Source organism: Ciona robusta, chromosome 12 (assembly GCF_009617815.1).
Source record: "Ciona robusta chromosome 12, ASM961781v2".
Taxonomy (NCBI): Eukaryota; Metazoa; Chordata; class Ascidiacea; order Phlebobranchia; family Cionidae; genus Ciona; species Ciona robusta.
Window position 1 is genome coordinate 6,054,319 of NC_143246.1, and position 25,979 is coordinate 6,080,297.

Here is a 25,979-nt window from a genome sequence, read left to right on the forward strand (position 1 = left end):
TAAAGCTAAACTGCCGGATTTCGTAGCCGCAATTTAGTTTCGAAAATTTGTCCCCGCGTTCTGTGTGTGTCAGTGGTTTTTCGTTGCGGTCGCTATTACATTTAGGAACCGCTCCTTTCTGTTTATTAATATAAAACGCGATTCTCTTGATCCAAAACAATAGTCTTGCCCTAGCCATTTAAGTGTGAGGGTGTCGTGTGGTTAACCACAGCCGTCGAATGGAACCGAGCCATTATTTGCACTGCTTGCGATAGAAATTGATCGACACGTAAATTAAGAACACTGTTAGACCAATTTTAATGGGCTGCGAGCCACTGCAAGCATACGCTGCATTTCGAAACGCATTACACAAGCTTTCAAAGAACCTTAAACCAGCATATGTCACCCACGACATGCAAACACAACTGCAAAGGAAAATAGAGACGTGTAGTACGGACAAGCTTTTGGACGCGGGCGTAGATTTTGAAAGGGGAAAGCCGGGAAATGCAATCCTTATACACCGCGCTCACTTACAAAAGCCCAAGTCTGAATCGCGAGCAATTGAACAGAAATGGCCTATGTTCGCTGTCGGTAGAATTCCGGTTCTCCATTGGAACGACGCTCGGATCGTCAGCAAAACAATCCATTGTTTTCTGCTGCTTGTGATTGCAAACAATAAATTTATTTGCTAACGAACGCAGAAGTTCGAAAAGCGAGAGCTTTTTTTAAGACATTTGCTTTTTTCCAAACTGTTTGTGAAGGCCCTTTCAGCAACGTTTGTTGTCATCTGGTCAATTTTATCTAAAATTCTCACTTTGGCGTTCACAAAATTAGTTAAAGTCCCCCTTTAGTTAAAGTCCCCTAAAAATATTAGTTTCTTATTTTTTACTTTTGCGCGGGCAGTCAGATTTTAAATGTCGCCAGTATATGACGTCATAATAAACACTTTTGTCTCTAGTAGTCGCAAATACCAAGGTTACAACTACTAATCGAATAGCTGGAAATGTGACTCACGGTTTTGCCAGCCAAGCAAAACATTTCTTACTCACGACTGTTCACTTTAATGGGTCATATGCCAAAAACTCGTGTTCTAATACCATGGTCCACTTGTCGAAATTCCCGCCTAGTTTTCCTGTTTTTGTTCTGCATTATAAGGTCACAAAATTCCGTATTTAAATGGGTGCTTTTTAATTTTAGGCACGTATTAGTGGGTTTAGATGCAGGTCTTCCCGACCACGTGTACATAGTAGGGGAATGAAATCAATTGTTCTTGCGGCGGTGCGGGCGAAGAGAGGCAAAGAAAGAAGTCCCAACCCACCGCCATATTATTCCTATGCTCGAAAATCTACTCGCCGCAAAAAGCTAGGCCCGATTTTCTTGTCCGAAGTCTTCAAGAATTACTAAGCGTAGATTAAATACATAGTAGCGAAACTTAACATTTTAAAGGTCTAGACTATTGAGAAGTGTCGCTAGGTCATAAGTTAGCCATTGAGATTATTACCAGACTAAATGATTAAGCAAACAGCACTTTTACTAAAAATCAGTTGTTTTATGCAAGCGAGAACAGGTATATACTATACTTCAAAACACAGGCAGTTGTGTATGTTGTATACATATAAGACTGAGACGTTAGGATAAATAGACGTCAACAGCCCCAGTATAAGGGAACCCGCACTTTCACCCGTAACTGTAATTTAATATGTTTTTCGCAACGCCACGCGCGTAAATATTACGATGAATACGTTTTGCTTATAGTCTTATACTTACATATTATATTATTATGTCCATACTTAAATATATATATCTGATTTATCTGTAATGTAAACTATATATAGTACTGTGGGGTAAGATGGAATACCATTAGCAACTAAATCCCATGTTTTAAACAATAAGTTTTGAGGGTACTGTTATATATTTCTGTAAATATTCTTTGAATACTATACCAAATAGGACGATAAAGGACAATAAAAACATGTCCCATCTCAGCCGATCATACTTTAACACATACAACAAAATATATTAAAATTTCCTAAATGGAAATTTGCCGTCAATATAGCTACAGACCAAAATATTCCAGCCAAAAGTAGTCACAGTTTTCCCACATGGGGCATTTTACGCTTGTAGCGTAAGAAAAACTTTTACCGAAGTGACTGATTTTCAGGATTTGCTGACCGAGCGTCTTATTAGTCGCAGCAAATAATTATCAGAGTCGTTGAAATTGTCGAGATATGATAATGAACCTCAGAGCACAGGCCGCTGTCGCGTCAGCAACTAACCAGCGAAAACATTTGGGATTTTCAAGTTTTCCTCATCAATTATCAGCAGGTAAGACACTTTTCCTTTTCCGTATTTTGAAAGCGATAGTTTCTGTTAATTTTTGGAAACGTCGTTGTAGCAAAATTGTGGGCATTCTGACATTTTTAAACAGTAAATATTTTAGACAATTTGCGTAATTTTGAACCTTTTAAACATGCAAAATTTAATTATATATTGAAATCTTATTGTAAGGTGTATTGAACTAGGTTTGCGGTAATTTAAAACCCACAAAACCGTGAGACGATTTCATTCATTGTCGTGACCCATATTTAATTTCAGTCCAAAATTGATGCAGGTTGTGGTGTATTTGTCAACTATAGACAGTGAGCATAAGATGTATTACTTTTGTACATAATATGACAGAAATGTTAAAACTATATAGTGACCAACATGAGCTGTATATCAAACAAGACAGGAGTGGTATTAATTATATTATTTTTACTTGCACATCCAAGCAGTTGGACTTCGCCATCATAAAACCCAATCACAACAGCATTAAGAAAGCACATTAAAAAAGAAATATAAGAAAACGATCACCACGTTTTTCTAATTATCTTATTATTCGCTACAGTATAAAACGAAACGCCACTAAATTTTAAATCTTACATGAAAACTTTTTTGATTAGTTGGTATTTCGTACGAGAGTGATAACAGATAGTATAATACTGAGATACTATGTATTCAATATGACAGTGTATTTGCGGTAACACGAAAGTGCAAAATTTATCGACGGCGTATGATCATAACGTCAGGACATTGAAACGCCAAAACGGCGCGTCAGTCACCATTTTGGAAATTTTCCTATCAGCGCATTCGAAAATTAAAAACGACACACTGCACTAATGCCTTTAGACTTTGGGAGTCTAAGTAATTGGTTTAAAAAGCGAAATCTTCAGAGTCGGTATTTAAAGTGATAAAGTTTTTTGAACTTTAGTACGTCAGATAAAACAATTTATTATCGATATATCGGACATATAGTAGGGTGGGGGAAATGGGACACCTTTGGAACATAATATTCAAATATTCTGATCGTGCTTTGGACAATAAACAACGGTCTATGGAAGTCGTGAAGATACGGTTTTATAATTATTTGAATGTTCTTTGTTTACTACCAAATAGGATGAGAAAATAGAATAAAAAGATGTTCCATCTCCCCCCACCCTGCTATGTTTCATATTTACATGATCTCAATTAAATAACTAACACTATACTGCATGGTTAAGAAACATATATAAATCATATTACTGTAATATATATACTTTGCTACATTAACTCAGATAAATATACGGAACACTAACAAAATTAGAGTAAAAGTAAAACAAAACAGCTTCCTCTTTAAAAATACTTTTAGAATAGAATTTGAATGCAATAAATTTGTTACAATAATAGGAAGGCCCAAGGTTCGAATCCATGCTAGTATAATATGCGAATATATTTTCCATTCAACATGTCACTAATAGCGTCTTCTTATTGGTTAATTAATCTTTAAATACAGGAAAGAATAATTACATCGTTAGCTATTGTAACTCAACCGCGATACGAACCAAAATAACTTTAATATGACTGTGTAGCAGCACAATATTGTGGCCACAGGAATGATTCGGTTTTAATGTTGATTTCCAGCCGTTTTGGTTCCATAATATCCATATCTCCCTATTTCACCGAATGTTCTTTTATGGATTATCTAAACTCGAAATTGTCATTCGTACAAAAAATTGTCATCCATTTCAAAAAATTCACCCAAAAAGATATGTGATAATTTGTAAGCGGGTACGAGGTGTATGAAACAGAATACCTGTGTGTTGCAACTGTGGTTGCCTCTCCATGCGAAGATAAATAGAATTACATTCATTCATTGATCTGAACTGCTGTAAATTAAAAAATATATAAAATGGCCGAAAGTTGTGAAAATAGGTCGTTATTATAAATGCCCCGAAATTGATAAGAGGTTTAAAAGTTTTAGCTAGTTTAATAATCTAAAGTAATTTTTCATTGACTTGCGTTTTAAAGGTTAACTTAAATTACAACTTATGACTTTTACTATTCTATATTATTTTATGCGGTCGCGAGGTGGCAGTAAAGGAGCGGTATATTATGGCTGCTACGAGCCCGCCGTCGGTCTCCGTGTGTGTGCTAACATGAGCGCATGTGTGTGCATGCGCAATAAGGCCTGCTTCTCTCCTGGGTGTGCCGACTACAGAACCTTGAACTTGTGAGAGAAAAAAACAAGCGATTATGAAGAGTAGAAACGTCCCAATGCGTTGCTGTGTTTTTTGCCGAGTACTCGAAAGATCAGTTTCATTTTCGGCAGTTTCAATTCGCCGCCGACCGCAGCCATACCAGGGCGATCGCAAAACGTTAATTTAATTACGGAGGACGGTTAAAACTCCCGAGTTTCCGTTTAACCTCTGGCGGAGAGGGCGGTACGTGGCAAAATCAACGATTGGAATCAGGCTTTATCAGCAGGGAATCGATAAGAATGCTTTAGCTGTGTCGCCATTTGCCGTCGAGTGTCCACAGCGGTTAAAGAATTGAAAACTGGCATTTTCCCAGTTTTAACTGGAGGGTTATCGCCGAGGTAAACGCAGATTCAAAAACCTGTTAGTAAATTGCAGTGAGACCCCATATTAGAAAGGGGGGGTCGGTTTATTCGTATAGGAAATTGTCTCCTGGCAGAAGCAAGGTTGTTATATTTGGCCACCATAGTAGAAATTGTGGTTTTCCACCTTTACCAACAGTCTGAAGCCTTTTATTGTCTATTTCTTTCTTTATTTGAGCCAAACAGTTCATGTGAAACATACCTCGATTTTTATAGTCCGTTAGAACTGCTAAGGAATTGTTATGGTCAGTAGTTCTTGCCCACCGACCAGCCAAGTATTAAATCGGCGAAACAAAATGGCGGGAATTAAATTCTAAAATGACCACTGGGTTTGACACGGTCAGAAAGTTCACAAAATGCCGGCACATTGGGGGACTAGAAATTTCAAAAACAGTCACAGTATTCATACTGGTTATTCAATGTGTGCCTAGACGACATGTGTTTGTGGTTTAGGGTAATGTGTTTATATAAGAGGTGGTATAGACGTTTTGACCACGCTAATGTTTGTAGCAGCGTGTTACAATGTTTTGACGACCAGTTAAAGTAACTTTATGTAGAGTGAAAATGTAAGAGGTGACATGAGATAAGATATTGTTAGCGGTGTAGCGGAGTGTGTGGTGTTTCTTACATAACCCTTAAAGAGGTGCCGCTACATTCTAGTGGTATACCGCTACGTGTTTCCTCAACGGCGAAAATTGGCTCTGTATGTGCCACTTTCGATTTAGCCCCAATATACATGACGCCCAGCGAAAATGCTAAGCGCAAATCGTAAAAGCTTACTGGAACGGTGCCTGGTAGAGGTAGTGTTCATAAGTTTAAGCACAGACAGCCAAGTTCTCTCGTAGCCTAAGGCATGTTTTGCTCGATTACACTTCGCTCGGTTATATATTAGTAATTATAACGATACCGATCGCTGGCTGTATGCTGAGGCTGAGTTCGTGTCGCTTGGCGTTGGATTGCGAAGGCGATTAAATGTTTAGTTCAGGTTCAAGGCAGGACGACTACTCCTGTCGACGCAAAGCCACTGGTGCGAGTCCAGTTAAGAACCATTGCTGCGTGTGATGCCCGATTTCGCAAAGGGCGCACTTGTAATTGGTGCTTTTCCCACTTCAGAGTTGGATTAATTTTACAATTGGCTGTCGTCGCATTGGTGGTATGGCATAACTCGCGTAGAGAGTAAAGACAGCGCATGGTTTGAACATAGTTTGTGAGTCACATAACCTGTGTGTACGGAATCCGCACGTTCCGCGCCGTTCTTTGCTTATTGATGGCGAATCATGGAGCGCAACGTACGTGACTTTGAGTCTAAGGGAAGAGAATAGACTGCTGGAGGGAAGGAGCAGACAGCTTGCCTGAGCGCAAGAGTAAGCGAGCGGTAGGAGAGGCTTGTTTGACTTCTCGTACATATTGACGAACTGGCCGTCGTCGCCGCTCAAGTGTGAAATCGATTTGTCTATGGAGAAGACAGTACACACTGCGCATTTTCCTCAACATAAGCTTTCGCATTTCAACGTTCTTCGCTGTTTTTCCGAAAGCGAAAACAAAATCGTCCGATTTTTTGTGTTTTTCCATCCCCGCCGTGTCGTGAATCACCCGCATAGTATGTGGTTGCGGTTCATCTTACCTTGGCACGGCGCGTTGACTGTGTTTAGACGATTCCTGGTGAGATTATGGATTTATAAATAGCTCTGGAAAGTAATGGAAGATCTCAAAAAACCAAACCGTTTTTTGTTAAGCAGTAAAACAAGACATGACGCAACTTTCTAGTTCGAGAATTATGGCTTAAAATGACCAGATAGCATTTGTATCCCGCAATTTTCCAAGTATGCGACTTAAAACAGTATTTTTCGTTTTAGATCACCAGTTCCACCGGCACAGTTTGGCCGCGCAGCAGTTAACGCAATACCACAACCGTAAAACCTTCAGCGCGTACCAAAGCCACCCTATAATTGGACCTGTAGCCGCGGCCGATGTGGTGACGCGCCACATTACATTGTACAACAGCAGTCACTACGAGTACACTGCGGAAGAACAAGAACGAAGACGAAGGGAACAGGATCAACACAAAGATACAACGACCGATGGAGAAAACGGGAAACTAACTGGACACCATATCAACCCACAAAGACAAAGCTACCAAGGAAAACGTAGCTTGCCGGACACGGATGGGCCGGTTGAAAGCCAGTGTAAAAAGCCAAACACTTTAAGCAATAACTTGTGCGTAGAATCGAACTGCTTTGGTGTCCTTAACGGGGAACATATTGAAAAATCGAAAGCCGCACATATACAACAATTAGAGGAGAACGTTTGCGTGGCGTCGCTTGATCGCCGTGAAGATACACATTTTGATTTGGTCCAGCCAGCACCGTCGTGTGAGCATTCCTTAGTAAATGGTCATCCGCCATTAGTTCCAGCAACCAACGATCCTTACAGTAATCTTCCTTATACGCCCCTACACCCTTGTGGGCGAGCAACGCAGAACCACCACCCGGAATACATTCAATACGACGCTCGGCAAGCCAACGAAGTTTCGCACTATCATCCTAACCCTTGCTTGGAGCCGTTCTACCACAACGAGCAACCAAGCTATCACCCACAAATAGCAGAGCCCGATCCTTACCACACGTATCCAAATACACGTAGCTTCCATTCAAAACTGGAGGACCAAGTCAGCGAGGAAAACCGTGCAGCATCTACAGCGTGTGACAAAATGCCCGGAGCTCAAACTTTAAGTATGAGCTATACCGGCTCAGTGTCGGGATCTCAACATACGACCTCAGGCCGGCATGTGGTCGACATTTTATCCGATCATCAAGGCGAACTGATTAAAACGGACAGCCCAAACTTCCTATGTACACCACTTCCCCAGCATTGGCGTGTCAACAAATCGCTACAGACGCCCTTCAAAGGTACGTTGGTTTAATGCTCTACTAGTCTACTACGTGGTGTGTTATTTTAGTGGTCTGCCATTTGACCACAATCGCTTGTTTGCGGGCCGCTCAGCTTTAACGCTATTTTACTTTCAGTGGTGGCTCTCTCAGATATACCGGACGGCACGACTGTCACGGTCATGGCTGGCAACGATGAGAATTATTCCGCTGAACTGCGTAACGCATCGGCCACCATGAAGGGATGCGTTGCCAGATTCAACGATTTGAGATTTTTGGGTCGAAGCGGACGAGGTATTTTAGTTTAGTTACCACTTGATTTTGCTGTGTCAAGCTAAAACTGTTCAGTTGTACTGTCGACTATTTTGGTCAAATGATGTCATTTCAGTAAAACCTCTTTCTTGGTAAACAGTTGTTTACAATAAGCCCTTGGTTTCCATGGAAAATATTTCAAGTGAAACCAGCCTATTTACAATACATATTTTTTGGAAGTGATTTAAGACTTAATAGGAATTTTAGAATTAATTTTAATCACCCGCGATGCTTTGAATCTTGCCACACCTTTAAAACAATTATGAGTATGAGTTTTTGTGAATAACGATCATTTTTGGACCATGCGTTTCGCTGTCAAAAATCTTTCAAGTGAAAATTAAATTTTCGTGGTTTTTTGCAGAATGTGGTGAACGTGCTTCGCGATGCATGACGCCTAATTATACCACGTGATGTGACGTAGAGACATGCTTTTCCTATACATGCATTAACTAATGAAATGTGTTAAATAAATGAATAAATACTTTTTATTTACCAACGCGTGGCGGGTAACGACAGACACGACACCGATGTACTATTCCATACACATCGTTTATCCTCATCAGATAAAACTTTAATAACCGTTTAATTAAGTACAACCCGATGTGATTTAATTTAGTCTATATTATTATGGGTTTAGCAGCCACACTCGTATTTGACCCTTTCATTCAATTATATTTGTTACGCGCCGTGTTTTAACGGCTGTCGTTTCGTAAATATTTTCCTTCACTTTGTTGATGTATTATTAAATTGATCTTTACTACTGCTGTATTCGAATAGATAGTTAAAATTTATAGTGTTAAAACAATAACCATTGTACCATATTTATGCGTTACGTTACCTGTTTCCAGGCAAAAGTTTTAATCTGACGATCACCATTTTCTCTTCTCCGCCGCAAGTGGCGACTTACCAGAGGGCGATAAAGATTACAGTGGATGGACCAAGGGAACCTCGCCGTAAGTTGTTCATTTTCTCCTTATAGACTTTATCATGTAGCAATCACATGTAATGTAAACTGTACAGAATATATGGACTGTTCTTGATCGTAAATCGTGTTCAATATGGGTATCTATAATTAAGTACACGGTTACATTAGTTATAGGGTAAAACATGCGAATATATTATACTTGTGCTGGTATACTAGTACACCGTACAGTTTGATTTTTAAGTCTGTTACATTTGCCTTAGGGGTTCACAGTGCACATAATACAGGGACATGAGATTTTGTACAGATACAACAACAAGTGCCAATGCTTAAAGGTTAAAATGTTAGGAAAAAACAAGTTTGTTTTAACCATACGTTCTTGTCCTATTAACCTGTACCATAGTAAACTGTGAATGTGATACAACATAGGCTAAACCGCTATTTGTGTATAATGTAAGTATGTTACAAGTTTTGCACACTTTTAGGCGTCTCACACACGATGCAGTCTAAATTAACATGCTATCTAATCGAAATTAGTTTATGTATGCTTGTGATTTGGTACGAAACTTTGATCAGTGTAAAATTAGTTTAGTTCGAATTTAAAGAATACACTTTATGGGCAATGTTGACAGATTAGATGTTTGGAGTTAGAGCTGTAAGGAAACCGTATTGCCAGCCAGACAAACATACATCTCCCATGTGTGATCAGCACAACATAGATATGCTGGCCTCCTAGCAAGTTTTACACCAAAGCTAAACGTTTGGTATTTAATTTAACGCAGTGACAGCTGATCGTGGCCACCTATATCGCTCTACACTTGTAAAAAATCAATTCAAGAAAAATATTTTTACAACTATTTTTTTAACTCCTGCGTATTTTGGCATGACATTCTATCCAGCAGAACCATTCTGTCAGCACCTTTTCCACGTAACCAGTTGTAAACTAGGAGTACATCTCAAGAGAAGAATGTCAGATTAACGTTCGTGGTAGACCAGTGACGCGATGTGCTGCTCGACAACAAGCCACACTGAATCACACGCGCATTACAGTCACCCTCAGAGCTCCTTGTGCCACTTACGCGCTCTTATAACACCGACTGGTTAACCATAGCTTTTCGCCTTATGCCGTTTAACTAACCCAACCATTTTTTACCAAGGTCATCGCCAAAAGCAACTAGAGGAAAGAGCAAAAGGGGTTTTGTTCCCAGAAGGCTTCCACCTCGAATCCATCCGAAGAAACCCCACTTACCAAGGACAAGGTTTCTATTTTCGCCTAATTAGAAAATTTCTAAAAACCCGCACGCTAAACTCAAAATGGGGTTTAATTATACTCAGTATCTAATCTGGTGCAATCAGTCTATTATTTTTTTAATTATGCGCACGCGTATTATAAGCCTATTTTTTAATTGATGGTAGTATTGCAGCATTTCTAACAAATTAGAAAAATATTTAAGTTTTTTTTAGGTGGGGGTAGCATCTAATATGTATTAGCATAGTATTATGTTTCTAACTAACATCCACACATATAAATAAATATAAGCTTTTATTTAACAGTAGTTATATAGTAGGGTGGGGAAGATGGGACACCCTTTCATTCTACTTTCTCGTCCCATTTGGTAGTAAACAAATAACATTCAAAGAATTATAAAACCGTACCTTCACGACTCCCATGGACCGTTGTTAATTGTTTAAAACACGATCAGAATATTTTGATATTTTGTGCTAAAGGTGTCCCATCTTACCCACCCTACTATATCACAGTGCTAAAAAATAAACTGATTGTTTTTTATTTTTATTTGATGAAGGCAAGGATTATTCATTTTTTACTAGCTATCTTAATTTGTTTTTTTTGCCAGGTATATATATTTTTTATTTAACAGTAGTAAAATTGCAAAATTAGGATTTTTTGGGGCATTTTGGACAAAATTAAAAAATGAAAAACATGTTATGTCTAAAACACCGTTATCTCCCTGAGGGTAATCACACAACAGTACCTATAAGCCTGATTTTAAATATCATACAAATATAAATAGAAATACACATAGGATATATAAGCTATACCCATTATTTTACTGTTATAGTTATATCATAAAGTTAACAATTTTTTTTTGTTTTTCTAAGCTAAATAATTTTTTTTCAGGGTATTTATACATAATATCAATTACCGTATTAACTATCTAGTAATATTTTTAAATTAACACACACACATATATATATATAACGTATAAGGTACATATGTTATTTAACGGTAGTTTATTAAAAATATAAAAAAATCTTCTTTTTTTAATTCAACTAAAAACACATTTGATATAATTTTATATTTTTGTGTTTTTTTTCCATGTGGGTGATAATTAAATAGAACTATATAACTGACAATAACAGTTTCGATTCGGTATAATAGCCTCCTTTGAGTTCGGGTGTGTTTTAAAATAGCATCTTTTCTACTGGGCTTGGCTATATTATGCAAGAGTGCACATAAGTTCGACCATACGCAGTTCTTAGCAAAGCGCTGATTGCGCCGGCCGACATGCTGTGACCTTTCCGCACACGTTCGTCGTCTGGCCTAAGGAGAATCGCACTCTTATGTCTGCTACTTGTCTGCACGGGCTCTTCACCTGGTATAAGCACATATATGCCAGGTCAAGGTTGTTTTACCCTCACTGGGTTTACCGTTACTGCGCACCACCATTGGTAAATGCATCAGATTTTAGCTTTATCTTTCCCGCTTTTGGGCCTTGTTAGCGGTTACAATGGCTCAGCCACTGCGTGGTCGCTTGGTAAGCGCGGGCTAAGAGGGAGGGCTATTGCAATAGCCTTGGTCGTTTGCCTCCGTTATCACAAGGCTTCGCTTTCTCTACATTCCTTCACGCGTCCGCAACAACCAAGAGTCAATCCACAATCGCGCAACCAAAACCAACAGCGCTCGTTGACAAAAAGAAACAGCGTGTGTGTGCGCGCGCGGTACAGAGCGAGACCGAACTTGACTGCTATTTTGGCTGCGCGTGAACCTCGAGCGCGCACGTATTCTATACTCTCTAGTGTATGTGGACGGCCCTGTGTATTGGCGGCTTTGTGGTCTTGTGGCGAGCCCATACAATGCGGTGTACATCGAAAGCCTCGGGCGCGCGCTATAGTTTACGTTCGGCAACAAGATAAGCGAAATGCCAACTCACCTTTCCCAAGAAAGTTAGTTCAAGTTTTTGTGATTTCCGAATAAACGACTAAAAATATTCGCCCATAAGTTCTTCTTTGTTATTTTAGAAATATACTTCGCGCAAACCCAGATTTTTAGGCGAAAAGGATTTTCACATTTTCTAAAACTTATACCTTTGCATATTGTTTTCACATTTTATACTTCACTGTTATAAGCATACTATACGCTCTACATTAAAATCAGAAGGCACAACCGCACATAAGACCTCAAATCACATAATTACATACCCTTGAAGCCATCCTTAAACCATGTACCTGAACCTAAATATTTGTTGTTACAGTTGATCCCAGCCGAATGGTAGCCAGCGGGACAGGAGGTTGGGCTTACCCGCAACCCCAGTTCCCATATCTAACCCCATCTCAACACGCGGCCGCCGCTGCCCGCGCTCAATCCGTTGCTCGAGCGGGGAATGTAGCTGGTCTCGGGCCGGCCGGCTCCATCACGCCACCTGGCGGATTAAATATGATCAAGGTAAGTGAGCTCTTATTTATTTAAGGTTGAGGTATAAGATGTACATGTTTTCGTTCATTTTCGAAAACAGAAGACAGTGCGTTAATATAAGCTATTGCTAAATGAATGCAATGTTTTATTATTAATTTTCGCTTAAGAAGCCACGCTGTTAAATTACTAAATATCCTTCAGTTTTTACCCTTGTTTTAACGACTGTCGATTAGTTGCTAATTCCCTTTCGTCGCTGGTTTAATCTTCGTTATCGCATTTGTAATATGTACCAAATTGGTACGAGAATAATAAGAATGGGCCATCTTACTCTACCACATGTTAATTGAAATTGCTAAAGTGCTGGAGAGTAGGTAGATTGCGCTACTATAGTGCATTAGTTGGTCTAATAAAATGGTAAATAAAATAAAGAACAAAAATATGGGAAAATATAGTATTTGAGCAATTTATTTTAGACAGAAGAGAGCCAATAAATTATAAAAACGTAAATAATAAAACTTGTAAATAAATAAGAAAGATTTTTTATCTTTGCATTTTTACTTCAGAGAGAAGAGAGCCACGGATCGGGTCAACTGAGCGGAGGAAACGGAATCTCTCCACCCTGCACCACTGGAAACGGTACGGGCAATGAGTCGTTAACAATCCGCTTTTCCGAAGTAAGTTTTTAATCCGAAGGTTTTGAACGCTGTGCCATTGTAACTAGCAAACCATCATCACGGCTCGGGTAAAGATTGGAAAATACGCGACTTTCAGGTTCACCTAGAGGGACGGTTCGGCAACAGGTCTTTCGTGTACCCGAGCGGAGCCGGTTTCCCTGGATATGACAGCTCCATGCTACCAGCCGGTAACGCTTTGTGGCTTATGCATCATGTTTAGCGCTCCTAAATGCAGATGCATTGATTTTCCTTCATTGCTGATGCGTGCTAAAGTGTGTTTTGACAAGCATATTGTTTGGGGACTTTCGTTCATATACACAGAGGGTACTTGCTGCCAACGTGTTTAGATATCCCATGACACATACCGACTACATGCACATTTAGTAGTAAAAGGTATATCAAGGTGACTATGGTGTATTAAAACATGTTCTACTTTAACAGGGGGTCACAACCAGTCTTCTAACAATCCGTACGGAACCCCTTATCTTTACCCTGCTGCTTTGTACCCTGGAAACACTTTATCTTCTTATAATTCCGTTGGTCAGAATTACGACGGGAACGGCAACGGTGGTAATAGCAGTAATAACAATAATGCTTCTTGCTCTGTTTCGGCTGGCGGTGGCGGTCGGAATAATGCCGAATCGACCGATGCAAGTTCGCCGACTGCACCAATTGGTAGAGTCCGTGCAGGCGGTTCGTCAGTGGGCAGCGAAGGCGATATTTCGTCCACCATGTCCCCTGGAAATAGCTCCGGAGGCGCCAGGGACGGCCATGATGGTTCTCAGAACGTCGACAACGGCGCTGCAAACCTTATCAACTCTGCCGTGGGGTTACACGGCCAACGTTGGGACAATAGTAACGGTGTTGTCGCAGCGGCTTTAGAAGCCGTTGAGGCTGCAAGCCGAGGACAGAGAGATAACATGGACCATCATTCACACCATCATCACCAAGTGGCGCGCGTAGCAGGCGTTAACACCAGCGGTATATTACATGAAGATGTATGGCGTCCCTACTGGATAACGCCATCCACCACTTGATAACATTGTGAAATGCCGGCGGCCAATTCCGCGAGCATTCTACCAGCTCAACTGATGCTTCGAGCCTAAAAGAACGAGTATTGCTCCACCCTGTTCCACGTTTAAGTTTCCTTGTTACTAGACAAGCCACCTTGTTACTGCTTTTCATTTGCGCACTATACACTGCAGCGCGCAAAGCGAAAGGGCGGCACAGCAAACAGAAAAGTGTTACTGTACAGTGTGCTCACGTTTGCTCAGGCTATAGCTTTGTGTGAACTATACAACGCGTCCCGATTCGACAGAACGCAGCCCTTGGTCCAAGAATACGATTTGAGCATTGTAGGAGAAGCCCAGAAAATCGTTTTTGGATTTTTTAACGTATTTTTCAATCATCGGTAAAACCGCGAACGGGATGAACTCTATTGCCAATGTGCACGCTGTACAACAGATGCCAAGTTTGATAAAGTGTTAAAAGGGACTGGCCGCAGTCATGACGCATTTCTAATCTATATTGAACTGCAGTTTATAGTATCGGTAGCACGCATCAAACCCGCTTATCCATGGCTGCAATCCTTGTGTACTTTAAGCTATACAACGTCGCCGTATTCACCACTATGAACTTACGTCGGCCCGCCATATAATGTCCATCACCGCAATACACAATGATCATTTTTGTATGCCCCTACACTGCTGTAAGCGCGTACGAAGCTATTTTTCGTCTATATTGGTCCCTGGCAGGGCGCTTTAACTTGCCTGTGGCTTCGTGGCGTTCCAAAATTTCGCAGTGAATTTTAGCCTGTAACCGTATCGGATACGCATGTTACAATTAACCGTGCTGTTGTCGGCCCGTTGGCCGAGTTGTTTCGTCTTCTTAAGCTTTATTGCAACCCGCGTCTGTGCATTTTAATCGCTTAGCGATGCCGCATTTTGCTACTGTGCCGTGCCTACTGCTACGAACAATACTTTAAGTATGACTTACAATTAAATATTCAGCTTTTGCACCGCTGTATTGTTTACTGAGTAAGGTAGTGGAGTGATAGAAAAGTGGGTACGTGACCATTGTTTACCGCAGGATTATACATTAACTCCGGATTCCCGTAAACTGAAATTGGGAAGCAGGATTGTATTAGACCCGATCAAAACATGCGGGGATTCTAAAGGTTACACAGCAAGCATAACCTATATGTTGGTTAACGATGCGGCGCCTTAATCATTGATTCGTGTTCTTGTAACCACACTGTACGGGAAAACGCGGTAGTTTTTGTGGGCCAGACACGTCATGACGTCTCACCATGGATGTATATGCAGGTCACGTTTGTTTAAAACACGCCGCGAAGTCCGAGGAGTAATAAGCCATCATTACATCTGCTACTTTTACGCAATGGTAGTAATTAATAAAAATGCGTGTCTGGTATAAACGGAGGTCGTTTACTACACAAAGAAGCCATTTTTCTCATTGAATCAGCCATGTCTATATTCATAAATTACAAACATGCATTATTTAGGATTGGTGTGCGTAAATGATTTATATTAGGCTTTTAAAAATATAACTTACGTGTTTTGAGTGTCGTCAATCCAGGTTTATGGGTAGTAATTAATAAGTGCTATCTCGAGCACTTGTACGGGAATTGGTTTCGCTTGTTATGGCCATCCTTAAGCAGAACACAAGACCCGTTCACAGCTGGGCGTTACTGTTTACCACCTCGGGAAATATCCATTTTAAAATGAAAAGTAACAAAATTTTGAATGTCGCATATGCGCTCAGAGAGGCTAAGTGGTAATACTTGTCAATCATAATTACCATCGGGGTTATAATTGCCGCTTAAGTGTCAGGTGTCAGGCAGCTGGATTTGACAGCAAAACTTTCCAACCCGGTAACTATACCGACGGGTATAAGGTATTATGTATACGCGTAATACAGCCCATGAACACCTGGACACTTAAGTAGCACTAACATATTTGCCACAATCTTGGTAGCTCTTTTTAACGAATGACAAAACTGGGATTTTGGACACATCGCTTAATTTTTTACAGACCATATTGGGTGATAACCTTGTTTTGTGTCTAGTCTGGTTAATACAAGTTATGGAGAGTTATTTTTATAGATAAGGACAAAATGGTTACGCGATTATTATTGAAGTTTTCACAGTCAGAAAAATTAACAAAAAGTTATCATTTTTTAAACGATCAGAGTGTGGGTTTTTGTTTTACTGTTTTTTTGGCAAAAATATTTATTTTTGAAATGGCAGGAGGGGGTAAGATGGTCCGTATTTTTCATTCTTTTTTATCGTCCCTTTTGATAGCAAATGAAGAATATTTTCAAATTAAATAACTGTATTATCATGACTTTAAAAGAGCGTTGTTAATTGTTTAAAATACGATTAGGAAATATGGGATATACTGCGTGTTGATAACCCAAAGGTATAGCTCAACTACTATATGTCTCTGGCGTATTTGAACGTATAGAAAAATGATAAACGTTTAGATGTAAAAAATATGAATGTTGATCGATTAAATGGTATGGTATGTGGGCGGTTTAAAACGTCTTGGGCTCGCTTTTGGTTTGTAAGTGGACTGCTTATTCTTTTTATCGAGGTCGGGCATTACTATAAACAGGTGGTGCTCTTGTATATACAGATACTTCGCATAACAAAGCGGTCGCGCCTTGGCTTGTTTTATTAAACGGAGTGTGTCGTATCTTACAAGTGAACCCTTGTTATGGGCTATTGTCACATAGGGTATAAGCCAGACAGCACGTCTCTGTTGTTTTTGCCATGAAAAAATCGAACAAAACCGACTGACACACTGATAAGAGTGTAAAAACTCGATGTAATGAAAATACTTTTAACGCCCTGCGGTTTCTATGCGATATTAAGTTGTTTTGCTGGTACCACAAGCCGTATGTGCCTGCATCGTAGCGCGGTGGGCTTATATAGGTGTTAATTTGGAGTAAGGGGCTTGAACGTCGGCGCGACTGGGTATACCGGTCAACTATAGCTTAATCTCTATTATAGCCGGGATAAGGATCAATCAAATAAGCTTTGTGGGCCGCACGGTGTGGGATGTAAAGTTTGCCATTATTGTCAACGGACATCGGGACTCGGAGCCTATTCATAAACACGGAGACGAGGTTCTGGTTTTGAAACGGCACGGAATCCAGCGCCGTGATTCGCCGTTGTGTGGCATGTCACCCTAATGGACCCTTAAGAGGATTGCCCTGTTAAGACTCGTGCCAACGCTGGATCCCTATTGTCTGATGCTGATATACCTGCGACGAATTCCGGTGCCCAATCCCAACCTTTTCCCGGTGTATATATTGTCGCACATTATAAGTTTTTCCCAAGTCTAACTGGAGCGGGGAGTGCGTGCCATAGCTTGGTGTCTAGGAATTAACGTTAGAAAATATGGACGCCAAAGAAAGCCAAGCTGTTCAATCGTGAGCATTTCTGTATACCAACACGTCAGTTAGGTTAGGCGGAATAAAATCGCTGCGCAGAAAGGATTTTTTAACTCTAGGAAAATGCGAAGCAAAGAAAAGTGTTGCTGTATTTTCCAAAAGCCCTTTTGTTTTTTCGTTAGGTGTTCCGTGTTTTTAACTTTCTCCTTTTAATTCAGAAGTTTTGCATGTGTGTTAAACAACGTGGCGATCCAAAATGAACGTTTGGAACAGTCATGTGCCTCAGTATGGTCTACAGACCTTTAGGACACCCCATTTCGGCCTGGACAGTGGCAAAATTTTAGATCCGACTTTTTGTGCTTACATGGAGAAGAATGACAAGCCCACAAACAAAATGGAGTCAGCTACGAAGTCGTACCCGCCAAGATGCATCGACAGTAGAAGTAAGCCGATTAAGCGAGCTTCCAGCGCTGATTCAAAGGACGGATTTGGGCAGAACTGTTTACGAAAATCTACCAGCGTACCGGAAGCTTTAAAAGAAAGCTTTCCGTTTTATAATCCGAACAAGTTACATGAGGCTAACTTGCATCAGTACGCCAATTATTTCGGGGCGAATCCAATATTTGCTCATTTGTATCCAAACCGTTGGTTTACGTTAAGTCAGCTTTTGCTAAGTAAGCAATTGCTGCATTCGTTGAACACAGGGCCGACGTATATTCATAAACAATGCGAAAAACGTGGAGCTATGATGACCCCAACAACTCCGACAAGAATGATTCCTTTGGACTTCAATTACAGCTTTCCTATAACATGTCCTCTTTACCAAGAACAGATTAAACGAAGTAATATTTTTAATGGTTTTGAAAGCACAACAAAAGCGTCAGAAACATCACCAAATCTTAGCGAGAAAATAATTCTGTCCCATCCGCAAACTAAAAACAATCTTAGTCAAAAATATCAATTAAAAACAAGCGCAAGGTCAGGACAAAAAGTGGATTTCGATTCTCTGATTTCAAAAACTGAATCCGATCTTAATCAGTGTTTGCCCCACTCCTGTGAGAATAAGTTTAACCCTTGCCGTTTGGACATTACTGGGTCGCTGGACCATCTTGCTGCAGAGAGCACAACACGATATAAGCGACCGGACGGAAAGGACAGGAAGGCCCATCAATGCTTATACTGTGGGAAACTGTACTCTAGAAAATATGGGTTAAAGATCCACATTCGAACTCATACTGGTTACAAACCACTAAAGTGCAAGGTAAGGTTATGACTAAACCGATTAAACTCTGCTGTGTACTAAAATTAACATAGTTTGTACGTTTAATTGTCCAACTGACTTTCCTAGGCTTTCCAACTGGGGGGTGGTAGCGTTACAAACTTCAGGTGTCGCCGAGAGTATACTAATTTTACACAAAGTACATATATTATACTATTAACTGAGAATAGACACGAAAATTTTATATGCGAACTGGGAATCCCTGTTGGTTTAAATTACATAGAAATGACCAGTACAATGCTACTTTGTAGGTCTGTGGTCGTCCTTTTGGTGATCCAAGCAACCTGAACAAGCATGTTCGTCTTCACGCTGAAGGCGAGACCCCTTATCGATGTGACTTCTGCGGGAAAGTTTTGGTTCGTCGTCGGGACTTAGAACGCCACATCAAATCACGACACCCCGGTGAAAAGAATGGAATTGTGGAAAAAATGAGCGTCATTGCGTGCCCACCTGCCGATCCGAGGTTGTGGCGGCCAGCGATCTGACTTTTTATAAAATTGCGTATTTTGTGCCTTAGTATAGTACTGTGGGGTAAGATGGGACACCTTTAGCACATAATATCCAAATATTTCTATCGTGATTTAAACAATTAACAACTGTTCTTAAGAGTCGTGAGGATATGGTTTTATAATTCTTTGAATTTTCTTTGTTTAAAACGGGACGAAATAATTGAATAAAAATATATCACATTTTCCATCAACCCACTATAACTCTTATTTTTGGTTTAGAGCGGTAGGGGTAGCTGTTAAAACCTTAGCGAATGTTTCTCTTAGTTTCACATGTTCCAAATTAAATACTTCCGGTATTATCTTGCTTACAACGATCGCATTTAAATGCCGTGTAATATTGTACTGTGGAAACCGGAGGTAAAATAAAAAAAAATCATTTCCATACATTTCGTTTACAAATGAATAAATGGAACCTAATTGTTGTTTTGAATAAAATTGCAACAAGAACAACACTCAAATTACAGCAATTGCGGAAACCATACCGACTAAACAGAACCCAACGTAGATACTATTTTTCTACGAGCGTCGCTGTAGCACAGTGGGTAGCATTTTCGGTTATAAATAGAAGGTACTCGGTTCAAAGCCCTGAAGACGTCCGTGTTTAATCGTTAAGTGTCTTTAGAAGGTGAAATTTATAAACCAATGGTCACTGTTGCAATGTGGTTCAAAATGGTAAGTATTAAATTACCCACAGAAAGTTACACACCAGAAACCTAGGTAAGTCGAATTAATTCGTCCCTTTCAAAAATAACGATTTTAGTTCTTTGCGATTTCTATAGTGGGGTCACGGGGGCAAGATCTATTTTTGTTTTCAGAAGTCAGCTGACTAAAGTTGTGACTATTTGTCAGAAAACGTAAGGTTTCCTATGTTATTTATTAACAAATATCACTCATATTGAATGACAGGGTTTAATGCAGATCACGCGGTGGATATAGTGGAACCTTTAGCATATTACGTAATGTAGAAAATGTACAATATACCGACGTAGGCCTATACGATAAAAAAAGTTTATTATACTAAAATCGACAGTTTAGAGATATAATTGTATAAGTAATGCTCTCAAATTACGTACCCTTGATCTTGAAAGGGCCTATCAAAAATTACCTAAAAGTTAATTCGGTGCTAGTGAAGAATTTTCCCCCTTGCCTATAGAAAAAACGAGAGACCATTAATTCAATTTATTGTATATATATATGAATTTTATATAATTTTTAAATATCCTTTGTTGCATAGATACTTCTGAGTTCCTAGCAATTGTTCTTTAAGTAAATTCAACACAAACGTCAAGCAAGATGCCGAGTATGGATAGTAAGTTTGGAAAATAGATTTTAAATATATTTAATTTTAAAACCCGCTGAGTTACAGTTACCGTAAACCCACCAAGTTAACAGAAATATTTTCATTGCAGAATGTCTCTTTGAATTGAAAATGTCTGCGAAAAATCTGGAGCGACAGAGTAAAAAATGTGACAAGGAAGAAAAACTTCAAAAAGCCAAGTTGAAAAGTGCTATACAGAAAAATAACATGGAGGTAAAAAAGAGGGTCTTACTTTTTCGTTTACCAGTACCGTACCATTTGTGGTACATTGAGTTTACATTTCAACTAGTGTATGTTCTGCTTTAGAATTTACCACAGTAAAATTTAGCCGAATATTTATATATATATATATATAACAACTATATTATCACTATATGGCATGAAGCCATTTTCAATAAAAGAAAATTGTATTTTGATTAAAAAACTGCTAAAAAGTGATGAAAAATAAAATACATTCTCCACTTACAGGGCGCAAAAATTCACGCAGAAAATGCAATTCGTCAAAAAAATCAGTCTTTAAATTTCCTGAGAATGAGTGCACGAATTGACGGCGTGGCGTCCCGTGTGCAAACCGCAATTCAAATGAAAAATGTGAGTAACTTTCTGTTGCTTGACACTTAATTTCGCAAACACTTAAAAAAGTAGTAGCAACTTACTAACAACTTTTTTATCTTTCAATTGTTAGTTCTTAGTTGTATAGGGTTATAGGGTATATATATCTATTTTTATCCAGAAGCTGATTTTAACAACTGTCATATTGTTGCTATATCCAGGTCTAGTATTAGGAATTTCGATATTATATATTTATTCGTTAAAATAAGAGCTTCATAGGCCAGTTTTGCTTGTAGTTTTGGCATCTTCAGTTAAGCCATTCCATAACCATATCTTGTAGTATAGCAGTATTGAAAAGTGTTATAACATGGACTTATTACAAAAGTTTGAACAAAAAGAAATTTGCTTGTGCTCTCAATTACTCTTAAATGTGGGACAGTATTTTAATAATAGAGAGTATGAATTAACTTGAACCAATATATTTATATAAATGGTCCAAACCAAAGCAGTTAATGCTGTTTTTATAGATCTATTACTGAAACTTGAACACATTACATTTGGTTTAGGTCACTAAAAACATGGCCAGTGTTACAAAGAACATGGAATCTGCCATGAGGTCAATGGATCTTGAAAAGGTATATATGTGGTTGTTTGTTTAAAGCTATTTTTTCACAGTTGTAAATGAAATATTCTTTTATATTTGTGATATATATATATAAAATATATAAATATAAAAGTTTTATGAATATTCTTTCATAGTTAGGGCAATGTACATTATTCCCTTTACTTTTGTTTTATTAATATTTAATGAGACTGTTAGTTTTTTGGCTCAGTTGCAACCAGGATTAGATACCTCAGTCTTAGTTATGTGGTTTTAAATTTCACATCGTCGTGTTTTCTTATCTTATGTACATTGCACAACTTTATTAGTGCATTGAACTTGATTGAGCTGTGTTGTAGGGGCTTTTGTAAGGCTATTTTTATATTCGATTATGTGTAAAAACTATTTGAACAGAATAGTTCTTTTATTTGTCAATTGATTTGAAAATTTTCCAAACAATTATAACAGTATTATGCGTAAACTTCTAACAGTTATTAAATTTAATGATCTTTTAAAGTTTCATTTTATTATCACTAGCCCTTTCCATTACAGTTCTTTGCAAAAATAGTTATATTTATATTTTACAAATACATTTAATTTTCCACTACTTTTTAATTCCACTGTAATTTCAGATTTCACTTTTAATGGATCGATTTGAGAAACAATTTGAAAACTTGGACATCCAGTCTGAATACATGGAGAATGCCATGAGTGGAACAACACAACAATTTGCTCCTCAGGATGAAGTTCAAATGCTTATGCAGAAAACTGCAGAAGAAGCCGGGTATGTAGAATAACTTAAAAGTGTATTGAACTACTGTATCTCTTAAAGTGTATTCCGGATACTGTGTACAGCTACCTTTAGCCCTTCAAAAAACATTTAAAAAATATTTTTAAACAAAAACATTTTTGCATTGAGTTTTACTTGAGTATTTTCTCACAGTCTTGACATGAATCTGACGGTTCCCACCGCTTCAAATCAATCGATCGCTGCCTCCAATGCATCTGCCGAGCAAGATGAATTATCCCAAAGACTCGCTCGCCTTCGAGAAGTATGAGGACTCATAAGATCATCTGAAGATCTAAAAACTTTGCAGAGAAAATTTAAAACAGGATTAGTTTTAAGACAGCATCACACTTGCTTAACAAATTTCAAACACAGTCAGTTTACAATATGTTTAAAACAAACTTTCCCACTTTTAAACATAATATGCTGCTTTTCCATTTGAAACATGAGGTTTAATTGCATTTATCATTGTTCTAATGCCATTTCGCATCTTTGTCGAAAATGTTTATTTTTCTGCTCCAAGTTTTCGGTTGGAAACTCAATAAGTTACTTAGTTCTTGTATTTTTTCTTGTGTACGCTTGTATATAACAGCCTTTTGCAGTTTATTATTTTAAAATAAAATTGATTTAAACCTATAGTTTAAAATGTTAAAATATGTTGAAAAATCTTTTTACACTTGAGTTTATAAACAATTTGTTTTAAGTGCGTGGTGTAAACATATTATTTGTAATGGTTGTACTTGATGTGCGTAAAATATATTTCCTGTATGCACTTACATGTGTATATGTTACTCGTTCAAAGCAAATTTAGTGATTTGTATCTTATCATTAAGTAACGGAATGAAACTTATTTATCTTGCCTGACAGAAAACGACAGCCGTTATAACATAGGTGTTCAGTTTTCATGCCCGCTCAAGAGAGAAAAATTTTACAAAATGTGGACAAAATATACAAAAAGTATACCAAGTATGATAACAAAAATTACACAACACGAAAAAGACAAAAAAAATAATAAGAAAATGAAAAAAAATATACAAAACATGGACAAAATATATAGAAAAAAATTAACAAAATAGTAAGAAAAATTACAAAATATGAAAAAAAAATACAAAACATGGACAAAATATGAAAAAAAAAATACAAAACATGGACAAAATATGAAAAAAATATACAAAACATGGACGAAAATGAAAAAAAGATATACAAAATATGAAAAAAAATATACAAAATATGAAAAAAAATTACAAAACATGGACAAAAGATGAAAAAAATATACAAAACAAGGACAAAATATGAAAAAAATATACAAAACATGGACAAAATAAAAAAAATATACAAAATATGAAAAAAAATATACAAAACATGGACAAAAATGGAAAAAAATATATACAAAATATGAAAAAAATATACAAAATATGAAAAAAAAAAAAAATATAAAAATATATATACAATATGAAAAAAAAAAAAAAATATATAAAAATATACAAAATATGAAAAAAAAAAAAAATATAAAAATATACAAAACATGATATGAAAAAAAAAAAAATATACAAAATATGAAAAAAAATATGAAAAAAATATACAAAATATGAAAAAAAATACAAAACAGGGACAAAAACGAAAAAAAAATATTTAAAATATGAAAAAAAATTACAAAATATAAATAAAATATACAAAACATGGACAAAAGATGAAAAAAATATACAAAACATGGACAAAATATGAAAAAAATATACAAAATATGGACAAAATATGAAAAAAAATATACAAAACATGGACAAAATATGAAAAAATATACAAAACATGGACAAAATATGAAAAAAATCTACAAAACATGGACAAAATATGAAAAAATATACAAAACATGGACAAAATATGAAAAAAATCTACAAAACATGGACGAAAATGAGAAAATATATAAAAAACATGGACAAAATATGAAAAAAATCTACAAAACATGGACGAAATTGAAAAAAAAATATACAAAACATGGACAAAATATGAAAAAAATATACAAAACATGAACAAAATATGAAAAAAATATACAAAATATGAAAAAAAAATACAAAACATGGACAAAATATGAAAAAATATACAAAACATAGACAAAATATGAAAAAAATATACAAAATATGAAACAATATACACAAAACATGGACGAAAATGAAAAAAAAATATACAAAATATGAAAAAAAAATACAAAACATGGACAAAATATGAAAAAAATATACAAAACATGGACGAAAATGAAAAACAAATATACAAAATATTAAAAAAATATACAAAATATGAAAAAAAAATACAAAACATGGACGAAAATGAAAAACAAATATACAAAATATGAAAAAAATATACAAAATATGAAAAAAAAAATACAAAACATGAACGAAAATGAAAAAAATATACAAAACATGAACAAAATATGAAAAAAATATACAAAACATGGACAAAATATGAAAAAAATATACAAAACATGGACGAAAATGAAAAAATATATAAAAAACATGGACAAAATATGAAAAAAATCTACAAAACATGGACGAAAATGAAAAAAAAATATACAAAACATGGACGAAAATGAAAAAAATATATACAAAATAGCCTATGTAAAAATACACAAAATATGAAAAAAAATACAAAACATGGACAAAAACGAAAAAAAATATTTAAAATATTTAAAAAAATTACAAAATATAAATAAAATATACAAAATATGGACAAAATATGAAACAATATACACAAAACATGGACGAAAATGAAAAAAATATATACAAAATATGAAAAAAAATTACAAAATATAAATAAAATATACAAAACATGGACAAAATAAGAACAAAAATATACAAAACATGGACAAAATATGAAAAAAATATACAAAACATGGACAAAACATGAAAAAAATATACAAACAATAGACAAAATATGAAAAAAATATACAAAATATGGACAAAATATGAAAAAAATATACAAAATATGAAACAATATACACAAAACATGAACGAAAAAGAAAAAAAAATACACAAAATACGAAAAAAAATATACAAAACATGGACAAAATATTAAAAAAATATACAAAACATGAACAAAATATGAAAAAAATATACAAAATATGGACAAAATATGAATAAAATATACAAAATATGGACAAAATATGAAAAAAATATACAAAACATGG

At 36.8% G+C, this 25,979-nt stretch overlaps 3 protein-coding genes across 4 annotated transcripts; all 3 read left to right on the forward strand.

The window, feature by feature from the left end:
• Positions 1-2,134: 2,134 nt before the first annotated feature.
• LOC149727210 (uncharacterized) lies at positions 2,135-15,362 on the forward strand. Of its 2 annotated transcripts, none has more exons than XM_089890935.1 (9): positions 2,135-2,304; positions 6,751-7,803; positions 7,921-8,076; positions 8,943-9,047; positions 10,174-10,275; positions 12,511-12,701; positions 13,235-13,307; positions 13,393-13,533; positions 13,787-15,362. In XM_089890935.1, exons 1-9 carry the CDS (start codon positions 2,208-2,210, stop codon positions 14,380-14,382), a joined length of 2,514 nt encoding a protein of 837 aa, XP_089747061.1. In that variant the 5' UTR covers positions 2,135-2,207; the 3' UTR covers positions 14,383-15,362. The 2 variants fall into 2 exon arrangements, with proteins under 2 accessions (XP_089747061.1, XP_089747062.1); XM_089890936.1 differs by having other exon boundaries at positions 2,136-2,304; positions 13,235-13,345; positions 13,443-13,533.
• A 548-nt stretch (positions 15,363-15,910) lies between these two features.
• On the forward strand, positions 15,911-20,262 carry LOC149727211 (uncharacterized). Its single transcript, XM_089890938.1, has 2 exons — positions 15,911-19,019; positions 19,289-20,262. The coding sequence occupies exons 1-2, from the start codon at positions 18,015-18,017 to the stop codon at positions 19,520-19,522; spliced, it is 1,239 nt and encodes a 412-aa protein (XP_089747064.1). The 5' UTR covers positions 15,911-18,014; the 3' UTR covers positions 19,523-20,262.
• A 72-nt stretch (positions 20,263-20,334) lies between these two features.
• Positions 20,335-23,580, forward strand: LOC149727212 (charged multivesicular body protein 1b-like). Its single transcript, XM_089890939.1, has 7 exons — positions 20,335-20,400; positions 20,781-20,855; positions 20,956-21,077; positions 21,333-21,455; positions 21,983-22,051; positions 22,650-22,801; positions 22,961-23,580. The coding sequence occupies exons 2-7, from the start codon at positions 20,840-20,842 to the stop codon at positions 23,073-23,075; spliced, it is 597 nt and encodes a 198-aa protein (XP_089747065.1). The 5' UTR covers positions 20,335-20,400; positions 20,781-20,839; the 3' UTR covers positions 23,076-23,580.
• Positions 23,581-25,979: the final 2,399 nt, after the last annotated feature.

Excerpts from the sequence above, each read along its gene's own strand:
- LOC149727210 (XM_089890935.1), top strand. The coding sequence starts at position 2,208 with ATGATAATGAACCTCAGAGCACAGGCCGCTGTCGCGTCAGCAACTAAC. Across the intron at positions 2,305-6,750 it reads TCCTCATCAATTATCAGCAG|ATCACCAGTTCCACCGGCAC; the intron begins GTAAGACACTTT and ends TTTTCGTTTTAG. Across the intron at positions 12,702-13,234 it reads GCGGATTAAATATGATCAAG|AGAGAAGAGAGCCACGGATC; the intron begins GTAAGTGAGCTC and ends TTTTTACTTCAG.
- LOC149727211 (XM_089890938.1), top strand. The coding sequence starts at position 18,015 with ATGAACGTTTGGAACAGTCATGTGCCTCAGTATGGTCTACAGACCTTT. Across the intron at positions 19,020-19,288 it reads ACAAACCACTAAAGTGCAAG|GTCTGTGGTCGTCCTTTTGG; the intron begins GTAAGGTTATGA and ends GCTACTTTGTAG.
- LOC149727212 (XM_089890939.1), top strand. Across the intron at positions 22,052-22,649 it reads GGTCAATGGATCTTGAAAAG|ATTTCACTTTTAATGGATCG; the intron begins GTATATATGTGG and ends CTGTAATTTCAG. Across the intron at positions 22,802-22,960 it reads AAAACTGCAGAAGAAGCCGG|TCTTGACATGAATCTGACGG; the intron begins GTATGTAGAATA and ends ATTTTCTCACAG.